We start from the raw sequence: 14,713 nt of genomic DNA, 5'->3' as shown, positions 1-14,713 counted from the left end.
TTTTACTCTTTTTTTTTTTTTTTTTTTTTTTTTTTGTTGTGCAGGAGGGCCCAATGCCATAGAAAACTTAATATTCCTACCCAGGTTCGTTCAATTTCCCTACAACCCCATTTATTCAATCTTTGTGCAATTCACTTTCTTTTACCTATAAAAACAAAAAGATGAAAAGGGACTGCAAAAAGAAATGTCCAAAGGCTGAATAAATACATCCAAGCCAAAGAGACAAACTCTCGCTGCCATTTTTCTCTGAACGCGCTGCAAATGCCAAGAGAAATTATTGAGTGGACCACGGTCTATTAATCCGGACACTTCAGAACTGAAAAATAGCTGAGCTAAAATTAAATTTTACACCATTTTGGTTCGATAACAATCTACAAGACACAGTACCCGCATGGTACTGATCAGAGTTATCTAATTAATTAACACGCTATTAAACCAAAAAAAATTACTATCAAACACCCCCTTTTCGCTTACATTTGGGCTCGAATGCAAAACATACCATCTTCCGTACCTGATCAAGAATAGTCTGAATCTATTTAATGCTGAGAGATATCTAATACTAATTAATGAAAAGGAGATAACTATTAGGTATCATAGACTCTAAAAACTTACCCCATATTCGCTTGTTTTTCCGCTTGAGTCTAGAACATTAATTCCATCCCGAATACCGGATTAACGATAGTAATAACTTATTTTGTGTCTTTTATATTAAGAATAATAAATCTGGTACTAATTTGTCAAGCTATTTGGGTTGGGTGATTGTCAAGAATTAGTATATATTCATCTTTAATGGACTATTATCGACTCTCACTCAAGCATGAAAATGAGAATAGTTAAGAATCTATAATGATTCTATTATTTCATTAATATTTTTTACAACTACCTAACTTTAATTGAACGATAATAATAGAAAATATAAAAAATTATCAAAATATTATTATAAATCGTGAACCAAACGATCGTGAGAGTTATCTATCACTGTTAAGCCGACTCATGTTCGGCTCGATATTCGGCTCGCTCGAGATCGACTCGAAATTAAATGAGCCGAGCTTGAACAAAATAAAAGGCTCGAAATTCATTTCAAGCCGAGCTTGAGTATTACTCGGCTCGTTCGAATTAGGCTCGAAAAGCTCGATATATATATATATATATATATATATATCATGTATATATATATATATATATATATATATATATATATATTATATATATAGTATATAGGCAGGGTGCTGTGCTCTTATGGAGCCATGGAGGCTCGTGCTCGCTTGAGGTTTTCGATGATGCGAATTTTCGAACGACGACTCGGCTCCGTATAGACTTGACTCTAGCGCATTTTTGAAGTTTCTTAGAAAATAAATTATTTACGATTTTTCGATATCACTTTACCTATGTGATCGAAAGGATTCAAAATCCATAATTTTTTTTAATGGTTGATATCTGCCGTGTTTCAAGTTTAACGGGTTGAAGTATCTTCAAGTCAGCATGAAATTTTTGATAGGAAAATTCTTCTATACTATAATACAACAGATCTATATTTCTGATCGAAAATTTTAGTGCCTATATCAGCCACTTTTTATAGATTTTTATTCTCTAGCGTTAAACAATTATGATTTTGAATCCTTTCGAATTGTAGGTAAATGATATCTGGAAAAATCACCAAAAATTTTTCTAGAATTTTACAATCGCTAGATCAGTTTAACGATAGCCGATCTCAATTCGAAAACTCCATCATCGAAACGGCTTAGAGCACGGACTGGCTCCGTGCTCTGAGAGCCACCACAGCCTCTGCTCTCTCCTCTCTCTCTCTCTCTCTCTCTCTCTCCTCTCTCTCTCTATTATATATATATATATATTATATATATAGGCTCTGGGCACTATACTCTTATGGAGTATAGACCCTCTTGACTTATAAATTTTAACGTATTGATTGTATGGGATGTGTGAGTTAGGATGATGGCTGTCCTCATTAGAATGATAGGTGGTTCCCTAGCGTTGCGGAGTGGGTACGTTGGAATTAAATAGTATGACTTACTGATGAAAATGAATTATGGAATAAATCTAGAGCGGTCGAAACTTATGGAGTATAAGAGCCAATACTCATAAAGTATAGAGCGACTATATACTATATATATATATATATATATATTATATATATATATATATTATATAATATATTCAGTATATAGGTTTAATTTATTTGGGCTATTATTAGTTGCCAATAAAAAATCCCAACAAGTACAATCGTGTAATGAGCCCACCTCTTAAATGTACATAACACACTATCTCTTTCAGCTTTCACTGTTGTACATACTCCTAAAACATAATAAATTCAATTTCCAAATCCCTACTGTTTTCCTCTCTCTTTCTCTCTCTCTCAGACCCTCATCCAGTCAGAAAGTCACCCTAGCTCCACATTTCTTATAATTATTTTAGCTATTTTGACATTGGACATGTTGCATCAAATTGTAGGTAATGTTCATATAAAAATAAACTATTGATTAGATATTATCGGAATTTACAATCGGCTCGTTTAAGGAGCGTCGATCTCGGCTCGACTCGAAATAGACTCGTCGAGCTCGACTCGAATTAATTTCAAGCCGAGCTGTGAGCTAGCTTTAGGCTTGAAATTAAATTTCACGCGAATTGAGCAGCTCGCTCCGAGCTTGGCTCATTTCCCCCCATAAATAAGACTCCGCGTGTAGAGACCACGGTCACACAAAAATCTCTCAATATAACACGCCCAAAACCCCACACACCCAAAGGGAAGCGCAATACAGGTCGAGCGCATCTCACTGCAGTAAAAAGAAGCCCCAAAAAAAAAAAAGAAAAAGAAAAGGAACACGGAAAAGAGAGGGGAGAGAGAGAGGGAGAGTGAAAGAGAGAGGAAAGGTTAAAAAGAAGAGAAAGTTACGTTTTCGTATCATCAAAAGTAATCCTGTACAGAGAGAGAGAGAGAGAGAGAGAGAGAGAGAGAGAGAGAGAGAGATGCAACATTCACAACACTTTGGATTCCTCTTTATGCGGGTTCTGAAGTATCCACTAATGTACTAATGCTGTTTTGAGAGGCGCAAAGCTCGAAATTTTATAGAAAAGTGCAGAGCAGTGGATTTGCTGGTTTTCCTGTTGGTATTAACTCCTGAAACTGTTTCATGATGCCCAAAACTCGAATTTTAAAGCAGTGCAAGTAGTACTGGATTTGCCCGGTCTTACTGTCGATATTATTAACTTTATTATAGAGACAATTCTTATCACGTAGCTTTCTCTTTATTTATTTATTTATTTATTTATTATGATTAATTTATTATCTCTTCTTAAATGTCACATTTTTCTGTTTGTGCCTATGACATAGATTTTACTATGCAGAAATGTTAAGAGTATGCGTGACCACTTTTCTATTAGAACAATTGGAAGAGATCCCTGCATATAAATTTTATACCATAAATAGACAAAAGTTTATACTGGGACCATTTTTATTTGAGATGATAAAATCTACTTCTGATAGCGTTTGAATATTTAATTTTTACTTTTAATTACAATTTATATTATTATTGTGTATATATAATTTATTAGCACATCAGTGATCTTGGAGGCGAACCTTGATGGTACCTGAGGAAGCATTTGGGTTCACACACTCCACCTACTCTCTGCAACTCTTCTGCTCCTCCTTCAGAGATTTAACACGAGAGAGAAAGAGCGAGCCTGTGCGAATATGTGGCACTGAAAACCATGCATCTGTTCCTTTGTGCATGATATCTGTGTGGAATAATAATATCTTATAAACAATGAGAGAGAGAGAGAGAGAGAGAGAGAGAGAGTGTGTGTGTGTGTGTGTGTGTGTGTGTGTGTGAGAAATAGAGTGAGATATAGCCAAGAGCGAAGTACCACAGCAACAGGGTGGCCTCTTTCGCTTTCCCAATCCCTCTGCTTAGTTTGGACTTGTTTGTGACATTGAGACGCAGCTCTCACCACCCTCCTCACTGCTGTGTTGGGCTTGGGGGTTCAAAATTTTATCTGTATGTGGTGCATTTTGGGGTTCAGTGCCACCTGTTCTTTGTTTTACTCCCCATTTGGGCTCATCACTTGTCCCCTCAAAACAGCCGCATGGAGTGGAGTGATTGCAGTAAGTTAGTAAGTTACAATAAGGGGCCGGCATTTTTTCTATTACTAGTTGCAGGTGTTTGTATTTCCGAGCTATGTCAATACTACGCGGTGTGATACATTAGTATAATAATATATTAGTATTTGTGTAGAGTTACTATGCTATCGGAAGCATAAGGGAATAGTGCTTCCGATTTTTTAGCCCGTAGATCAAAAATTATACGATTAGGATGATAGTGTTTCTTTTAGGGTTGAGTGGTCCCCATTGGATAATAATATTAATCCAATGGTTAAAAATGATCAAAAGGATTGATACAAGGGCTAAAAAATTGGAAGCACCAACTATTTTATGCTTCCGATAGCATAATAGCTCTACTCTTAGTATTTTATAAAAACTTATATTTTCAAGCACCACTCCAACATCGTGTTTGTTAAAAATAAAAAGCATTTTTGTGACACCCAATAATCCAACATCAGATAGTTATGACTAGATATGGAGTTATATAAGCTTGATTAAACTAGACATGATAACTGAACTTTAGCATTTTTGCCGATGGTTTGGCCTAACGAGTTATTATTGGTAGCAGGTTAGGTCATTACATTTAGTATCAGACCCGGTTCACTAGCCGGAAGTGTGAGATGAGTCTTGGTTGAGCCAGGGTTAGAATGACAGATTAAGTCAGGGTCGGTGAATAACAGGCTAAGTCAGAGTCGGTGAATGATAGGCTAAGTCAAGATCGGAATAACAAAGACTAGCGAGACAAGTCTCACATCGCTTGGTAATCTAGGGCTCTGTGTGTATTTAGGGCTGACGAGGACGTTAGGGTCTAAATGGAAGGAGTCTGTGACACTCTAATAGTCCCACATCAGAAACTCTACACTAATAACAATAATTGAGCTTAAGTATTTTGGATCGGTGATTTGGGCATAAGGAGTTATTATTGTTAGCGGGATCGCTCGATAATCTTGTGCTGTGTTTGTGTTTAGGTATGACAAGAACGTCAGTAGTAAAGAGTATATAATAATAATTGAGTTTAAACATTTTGGGCCGGCGGTTTGGGCCTAACGAGTTATTATTGCTAGCGGGATCACCCGGTAATCTTGTACTGTGTGTGTGTTTAGGTATGACGAGAACGTCAGTAGTAAGGAGTACGTGACAGTACCCCAATAATCCTACATCGGATAATTATGACTAGATGTGGGGGTATATAACCTTGAGTAGATTAAGCATAATAACTGGGCTTAAACATTTTGGACCGATGGTTTTGGCCATTTCCTAATGTGAGACACCAGATAGTTCTAGATATAAGATATAATAGGGCTAAAACTTTTAATCGGGCTTAAGCATTTTGGACCGACGATATCAGAGCCGGTTCACTAGCCAAAAAGTGTGAGATAAGTCTTGACTAAGCCTAGGTCAAAATGACTGATTAAGTCAGGGTCGGTGAATGATAAGTTATGTCAGGGTTAGAATGACAAGGTTAGCAAGACAAGTCTCACATTATTTGATGATCTTAGGCTGTGTATGTGGTGGTATAAAAGCTGATTCACCAGTCGGAAATGTGAGATGAGTCTTGGGCCTTGGCTGAGTTTAGGTCAGAATGACAGATTAAGCAAAGATCCGTGAATGACAGGTTATGTTAGGGTCGGAATGATAAGGCTAGCAAGATAAGTCTTACATTGTTTGATGATTTTAGGTTGTGTGTGTGTTTAGCACTGACGAGGACATCATGATCTAAACGGAATCTAAATGGAGGGAGTATGTGACACCCATCAGATAGTTATGACTAGACACCTCAATAATCTTACATCGGATAGTTATGACTAGATGTGAAGGTATATAAACTCGATTAGACTAGACATAATAACAAAGTTTAAGAATTTTGGGTTGGTGGTTTGGATCTAACAGTTATTATTACTGACGGGTCGAGTCGTTACAATTTGAATAGAAGTTCGGCATATGCTGTCGTTGCTCTAGCAAATTGTACCGGAATATTCAAACTTGATATAAAATGGTATTTAATGAGATTTCGATGTTGCATTAATTTCAGTCACTTAAGAGAAAGTATATTGAAAGTTCAATTCAAAGGACTTAATTTAGCTAAATCTTTCAATTTAAGGCACATACAAGTCCAGGACTAAATAAAGCACCCTCCATACATCTTCTATATAGTTGATCTAATTTATAGGGAGAATTCCCAATAATCAACTATTGCAATCCAAAGTAGACTTGAGCTAAACAATTCTCAATTAATTTTATTATTATCAAACATTAATGAAGGGTACCTATCACACATTTGGAATGAATAGATTTGTTGTGGACTCCTCAATGCAGAGAAGAAGCACCTGAGATTCTTTTTAATTTCTTAATTTATGGTATTTGTGTTGACTTTTTCCAATATCCAAGTACACCCACTACAAGAATAATCCAGCGCCAAAAAGAAGGCTACATCATCGTCATCATCATCATGATCATCACTAGGACGAACAACACCATCACCTCCGCCCTTTTTAATTCCTCCATTAAATAAAATGAATTCCAAAGCAAACAAACGAACAAACATATATAAAGATTCTAATTCACATGAGACCCATCATGAAATTGAACATTAATTAGACCATCATGATTAAGCCTAATTACATCCACTCAGGATAGTAATAATCTGAATTAATCGAAGAACACCCAACACTCGGTGCGCGTGCAACTACGTGGCAGCCATTTTCGCCACCTTATTATTGTGCTCACGATTCTTCGCGTCCTCCCCGCCGGTCACCGCCGACGACACGTAGCTGGCGGCGAGCGAATTGTCGTCGTCAGGCCTGCAGCTCGCGACCTTGGCGCGGAACCGGCTCTTGCAGGAGCAGCAGGTGATCTGCAGCAAGGTGGCGTTGATTTGCTTCACGGCGTGGTCGCGGAGGGCGATGGCGCGGCTGAGCTCCACCTGTGCCTGGTGCCGGATCCGCCGCGCGTTCGCGAGCTGGACGGCCGTCGCGGCCGACGGGAGATCGGCCCTGGCCCCGGCCCGGCCGGCAGTGCATTGGTCCTGGTGCTCGATGAAGCTCTCCACCCTGCAGGGATCGATCAGCACAGAGAATTTTGATTAACTCGTTGCAAACGTCGTAAGAATTTTGATTAATCCGAAATGTGTACATGCCAAACACACACACACACACACACACACACACACACACACACACACACACACACACACATACATAAAATAAAATGTTGCAGAAATCGATTAATAGGGCAGCGGCACTGGGGAATTGCGCCCCGATGGATCTCCTTGAGATGCCTGACGTCTGCCTCTTTGAAAGCCGTCTAGAAACAAGAAACAAGAGCGATCGATCGCTCTGTACAGGAATTTCATTTCTTAGATGGAAATTAAACTATCACTGCATGCATTTTAAGATTCTAACCACAAATTATATATATGTATATATGTATATGTAAGATATAAGACTTAATTATATTGGTTAAGCAGAATCCACCCTTGCGCTAGCTAGCTCTCCGAAACTTGCTTACTTAAAATAAATATGTCCCAAAAAGGAAATATGCACGATGTTGAAAGACGGAAAAAATTTAGTAATTAATAGAATGAGACAGCTATAGCTCTTAGATAGTGCAGCCAAAACACGAATGGAGAGAGAGCAGCAGGAAGGAAGGAAGGGAGGGAGGGAGGGGGACCTGGAGAAGACGCGGCCGCAGTCGCAGGAGTGGCCGCGGGTGCCGCAGGTCTTGAGGTGGGCCTTGTAGTCGGACTGCACGGCGTAGGCCTTGGAGCACTTGGCGCAGACCCACTGGCGGTGGGTGCTGTGCTTGCGGCGGAAGTGCTTCTTGATCCCGACGAGGTCGCCGAGCGCGTGGCAGGGGTCGTGGTGCAGGCAGCTCGGCTCCGGGCACACGAACACCCGCTTCCGCGCCTCCGCGCCGGCCCCCTCGCCCCCCGCGCCGCCCTCGCGCTTCAGCAGCTTCCACGGCACCTTGTGCCGCCGCCGGTGCATCTGCAGGTTCTGGTCCCGCTGGAACCCCTGGTTGCAGATCTCGCACACGTACCGGTCCGACTCCAGCAGCGTCCGCGGCGACAGCGACACCACCTCCGCGTCCGGGTCTATTTACACACACACACATACATACATACATACATACATAAGTATTATATATCTTATTTTATTAATTAATACCCCTCCTGATCTTTAACATATATTAATTTTCTATATATATATATATATACATATAGGTACGTATATATATGTATGTATGTTTATATATATGTATATGTATCTACCCGGAGTTCCGGCCGGCCGTCGTTTTCTCTTGGTGGCGGCGGTGGTGGTGGTGGTGGTGGTGGTGGTGGTGATGTGGAGAGAAGGGAAGGGGTGGGGAGAGGCCGCGGCGGCGGATGCGGAGATGTCGGCGGCACCGCCCGGGGCCGGCGAGTCGGAGCTGAGCATGGCGAATTTAGTGTGTGATCTTTTAGTAAGTATGTCGACGCTGTTAATTATGTGAAACACCTACGCAAATGGCTCTAATGGGGATGTTTATGTTATGGGGCTTCTTGGGTGGTGGCTGTCATAAAGGGGAGAATAAACAAAGCAATGGGACAGCTATAGATGGGAGAAAAGGTCTCTCTCTCTCTCTCTCTAGGAATTTGTTTTTCTAGGGGGTGTTGTGTTTGAGCCTTCTCTCTCTCTCTCTCTCTCTCTCTCTCTCTCTCTCTTGCACACACACACACACACACAAACACACACACATTAGGAAGGCTACTTTCTAACTGCTTTAGGTTTAGCAGCTTTCCTTTTAGGATTTTATGGGTGGGCTATGGCAAGTGAGGCAGGCTTGGGATGTAGCATTTGGCTTTGGAGCCATCCCCCCCTGATAATAATACCATGAGAAATGTTAAAAACACACACAGAGTGACTACAAAATTGACTTAAAAGCAAACAAATTATGGCATGCACCTGGTGCACCATACACCGCTCTCTATCTTTTATTCTCTACTCTGCATAAAATTTCAAATACTTTTATTTGGAAGCATGATGATCTCACTCTTTTATTTTACGTAAAAGACTTGCAGAATTTAGTGGATGAAAAGTGCGATTAAAACATCTTGACAACACACATTGTATTTATTGTCCTAATTAATACGATAATTGTCTTTACAACTAAAATTTTTCACAGCGCATAAATTATATCTGATAATTTGTTTTTAAATCATTACTTAGTCATCAAATAGTCTCGTAAATCAACCAAATAGAAAGGAGCATCAAAGAACACATTCAGTTTGTTAAATTACGATATTAAAACTTGAGCAATGTTAGTTGTACGTTCTAAAATGGGTGTAAATCTAACTTTTCATTATTTAATGATCAATATTAATTTTTTTTGTCTTGTCAATATTTTTTTAATGCTAAATTTCCAAAAGAGTTTTTTAAATTCTAAGATTTGAGATGTAAGATCTACAACTCATTTTTGGGGAGTAGAGTTTGCACACATTTCCCTCGCGACTTTTGTAGCTAATTAGTGAGTTAATATCCGGAGTACGGAGCGAGGTGCACCAGGTGCATGCAATACTCTCTCCTCGTTTTCAGCTCCGTGGCTCCGGCTCATGTATACAAGCCGAGCGAGCCAGCTACGAATAAGTTTCAACCGTTGGATGATGCTCATCAACGTCTCAAAATCCAACGGCTAGAAATAGCTGATTTTTCGCGCAATTTATGTGGACACGATGAACACGAACCCACTCTTATGGTCACATCGAGGGCGCTGTGGGGATCAGTACATGAGAGGAAACAAACATCCCCCACAAAGAAACAAATGCTCTCATAATAATTATTTCATCAGCTTCCCCCTGCAGTAAATTGCATGAATTTAATGCCCCTCTTTCCCAAAGTACACGTGAGCTCTCCCCTCCATGGGTGAAAGGTAAAAAAAAATTTCCTACACGCTTTAAACAATTATAATGGTAATTATATATTAAGATGGAGTTTTGTTATGCTCGCATCCATATTCTATAATAATTTATAATCAAAAAATAATATAAGAATAAAGATAACTAGTAAAACTTGTTACATCAGCGGGAGTTATCTGTCGTATAATTTTTTTAAGTGAGAAAATATTCACGAATTCGAGAGGAGACGATTGGATTATGTAATTGGTGGTGTGCGTAATTTTGTAACTTCTGCAAAATCTTACTTCTATTTATTTTCTGAAAGAATGAGAGAGCAGCATTATTTCGTTTAGATGGCGAGTGTTACTATAGATGCACTAGAGTGCTGCTCTTATGTGTAGTTAATGTGTTAACATATGTGAGGTAAAGATTTTTTATTGGTTCAAGTTCTCATTCCGAGAGTACTATATATATTTATTAAAGAAAAATACTATTTTGTACATTTTTTATAGGGATGTGAATTTCATACCTCTACATCCAATATTTTTGGATTTTAGTTAAATTTTTTTTCATAAGACAAGTGGATTAATGTTGTTCACAAAGGATCTTTGTATAGGATTTACATCCCTATAAAAAATGTACAAAATAGTATTTTTGGATTTTAGTTAAATTTTTTTTCATAAGAAAAATGTATTGTGTTCCCGATATATCTTTACACATTATTAATATATTAATAACTAAGTAACGTTATCCATGCACTCTATACTAAGATGTAAATCCTATACAAAGATCCTTTGTGAACAACATTAATCCACTTGTCTTATGAAAAAAAATTTAACTAAAATCCAAAAATATTGGATGTAGAGGTATGAAATTCACATCCCTATAAAAAATGTACAAAATAGTATTTTTCTTTAATAAATATATATAGTACTCTCGGAATGAGAACTTGAACCAATAAAAAATCTTTACCTCACATATGTTAACACATTAACTACACATAAGAGCAGCACTCTAGTGCATCTATAGTAACACTCGCCATCTAAACGAAATAATGCTGCTCTCTCATTCTTTCAGAAAATAAATAGAAGTAAGATTTTGCAGAAGTTACAAAATTACGCACACCACCAATTACATAATCCAATCGTCTCCTCTCGAATTCGTGAATATTTTCTCACTTAAAAAAATTANAAAGGATCTTTGTATAGGATTTACATCTTAGTATAGAGTGCATGGATAACGTTACTTAGTTATTAATATATTAATAATGTGTAAAGATATATCGGGAACACAATACATTTTTCTTTGATGGAGGTAAACCAATATCTAGTTGCTAATCATATGGACATATCGGAAGGACATTTATATAAAGTACGAAAAGGATCACAAGACACTCATCATTGATCCATTAACATGGCCATAACTTATAATATTCTCTTTTCTACATACATATACAAAGCCCAAGTCCACATGTAATAAATCGCAACTTATATAATTATAATATATTATTCAATTACTATTACGGGTTTTTTCAATACTGCTTTTTAAAATTATTAATATATTGGTATTATAATATGAAGAATTTTGATTATTTCATATGCACAATTTAATAAGTCAATATATAAATTTGTTAATACATCAATTATTTACAGAAAAATTAAGAAAGTATCTTTTCAACATAACATAATAATTCCTAGCTATTAGACCCTTTTCTATTGGCTATATGTATATTCTACTGATATTACTGTGAGAAAAAGAAGTATCTGTGAATCAATTAAAGCATCTCCAAATAAATTATATAGAACCAATTTTCACCCTAATTACTCCCTTAATTAGCTCTTGGTATTAGTGCATACTAGGTAAGAATAGTTTATAATCAAACAATATATACTCCAAATAAATAAAANTTATGTTGCTCGATCTCTCCTAGAATGCTTCTCATGTATGGAGCCTCGTGGGTAACGTACGCCGTATCATTTAAAAAACGTTTTACGTAGTGAGGAATGCATGATTACGTTCCTTGTGCTTGGTTAATACACTTCTCGTGAGTTAAACACCTTACAAAATATCCCTTCCCCCTCTTTTGTCATTTCCCATGGATTAGAGTGTTAACTTAATCATTATACATGCATGCAAATGCTACGTACGTACGTTCCAAATGGCAGTTAATTATATGATAATTCCCACTCACTTTCGCAGAAGGGTGTTGGCTTTTGCCTCAGCAATAAATATTCATTGGATGATCTTATCAACCGAGGTAGTTTTAGTATTGACAAGTAAATTGACTAAATTAATTTCATGTTTTCTAGTTCTGATCTTTTTTGGAACGAATTTTTTTGATTTAACCTGGACCCGTTCCTCTGTGGTTATTACTTTTTAAAACTATAAAATCCTAGCTCAATCTCTGCTCATCTAACATATAGCACATTCTTTTAGACGAAAGAGACGGATTTGGTGCCTCGTGGATGCCAAAAAAAGGGTGAGGTTCCACAGGAGCTCCTATTCTATTTTTTCTCCTTTTTTTTTTTTTTTTTTTTTTTGTGAAAAAAAAANTTTTTTTTTTTTTTGAGAAAAAGATAGCATGCTACCCGCTTCATTCATATAGAAGGTGAATTAAACAACATGGGTGAGGCATCAAGGCCTCAAGGTTGACGGAGACGAAAAGGAAAAAACAGGAGAACGGATGTTGTTTGCAAAGTACAATTGATAACTCTATACTGACTACGAGGTCTAACTATAGCTCTACGGATCAGGAATGCCCCACTGAGCTATCAGGTGTTTGATCTTATGAGTCCCACGGATCGGGTCGGCCTGGGTCTTCGCAAAAATGATTCCATTTCTAGTCTCCCAAACCACCCACCAGCAAGCAATTAATAATACCGCTTAAATCGTTATTCGAGACCTTCCGTCCTTTCTCCTTTTTATTTTTCTCTCACATATAATATTAATGGTAAAGATCACAATTTATGGTGAATAGTATTGGTTTTTTTTTATAAGAAGAGTAATGTTAGAACTGTACTAATTAATTATGCAAACTATCTAAAGGATAATTTGCATTTTTTAGTTTGAGAGGAAGGTATGTAGAGGGGCAAATGCCCTATATATATGTTTATATATTAAAAAATATTTAGAACAATTGAAACCAAATAGGCTTAGGATTTGAGGTACAAATTAAAATATGGTGACAAAGCAAAAAAAAAGAAAAAAAAAAAGAGAGAATAAAAAAGCAAGGAATAGAAAAAAGTTATCAACTATTTGTGATGGTTTGCTTCTAGTCTAGCACTTCCTTGGTAATTCTATTGCCGAGCTCCTCAGGGTTCGTCAAATTTTGGTTTACGAGGTGTGCGCTTCTTAATTTCTTTCCAAATCAACCAACAATGGGCTATGAAGCCACTATCTCTGAGCTTTTGCACATCAATCCCCTTAACATCTATTATGAAGAGTCATGCTTAGTTGATAAACCGGTGAGTGTTTTTGTTTTTAGCAATTAGAGATCGATAATGGGCAAACATTAAGAGTCCGACCACTTTGCACTCATAAGTTTTCTACCGTTAAATCTATCACTTTGATCATTTTCACTCGTTAGATCATACTATTCAATAAATCACCCACTCAACTTTAGAGGACCTCTATCATCCTAACCAAAAACTATTATCATCCTAACTGCATATCCTCTAATCCAATGGTCAAAATTTTATAAGTACAAAAATATCTATACTCATAAGAATATAGTAGCCTTAGCCAAACATCAAAAGGAAGCCTTATTAAATGTTATTTCATATTTTTTGCATCTATGTCTTGAGTTGTCATTTTGTTTGTACCACTTAGGTGTCCAGAGATTGTTAATTTTTTTTATTTCTTTTATAGAATGTTCTGTCAATATCATTCAAGTTTGAATTTGAATTGGATTTTGAGCTACATTAATAGATTTGGACTGTGTTTAACTAGAATGGGTTTTTCTGGATATTCCTGAACTCGAAACCACATCCTAATGTGTACCTTAGGCTTGGTTTGTATCAAAATTTGATTCACAATCCGATCCAAATTAGTCAATTTAAACAATCATATTGATGAATCGATCACACGAAACGTACTTTCAAAATAGTCAACTCATTCGCCCCAAAACGATCCATGCGTCCTCCTAATTAATTATTTGGTCATGCGAAAATGGATCATCTGAAATCCCATGCAACATTATAATTAACCTCTTTGAGCTAAAAATGTTATAATTCCCTACTAAATGAAATGTTGTGTAATTATCACAACAGAGCCCTTGAGAATTGCGTTAGATTATTCAATAATTAAACTAGAATTTACAAAATTAATCATCACTACTGATCACGTGAACTTAAATTAAATAGAAAAAATTAAATATGATTAGAAATTTGATAGGATTCAAACTCGGAGCCATATATAAATTCTAGTGTCATACATATATATAGAACAACAAATTATTACAAAACTTAAATGACTGGAAAATAGTATTATAAAGATAAAAATTATGCCAGAAGTATGTTGACCGCTTAAGTTATTCTTTTTATTAAAAGATTACTTAATTAGTTGGACATGTGTAGTTACGTTCTAAACTCGGGACGTCAGATACCAGCCATCAAACTTTCACCACTTGTGCTCAAAAAGTTGGCAACAACTGTGCTATCTAGTAATAATGAAAGAGGTCTTAAAGAAACTTACTTTGATATTTTAACTTCACATTCTACATAGCT

General features: G+C 36.9%; 1 protein-coding gene across 1 annotated transcript; it reads right to left on the bottom strand.

Moving 5' to 3' along the window:
- Window positions 6,451-8,918, bottom strand: LOC109725706 (protein indeterminate-domain 14-like). The gene is made up of 3 exons (XM_020255007.1): window positions 8,388-8,918; window positions 7,787-8,210; window positions 6,451-7,167 (listed from the first exon to the last, which is right to left on the bottom strand). The coding sequence occupies exons 1-3, from the start codon at window positions 8,551-8,553 to the stop codon at window positions 6,804-6,806; spliced, it is 954 nt and encodes a 317-aa protein (XP_020110596.1). The 5' UTR covers window positions 8,554-8,918; the 3' UTR covers window positions 6,451-6,803.

The sequence above is a fragment of the Ananas comosus genome, linkage group 2, assembly GCF_001540865.1.
Source record: "Ananas comosus cultivar F153 linkage group 2, ASM154086v1, whole genome shotgun sequence".
NCBI classification, from domain to species: Eukaryota; Viridiplantae; Streptophyta; class Magnoliopsida; order Poales; family Bromeliaceae; genus Ananas; species Ananas comosus.
The sequence above is the reverse complement of the archived record's forward strand: the minus strand, read 5'-3'. Positions and strand labels throughout refer to the sequence as shown.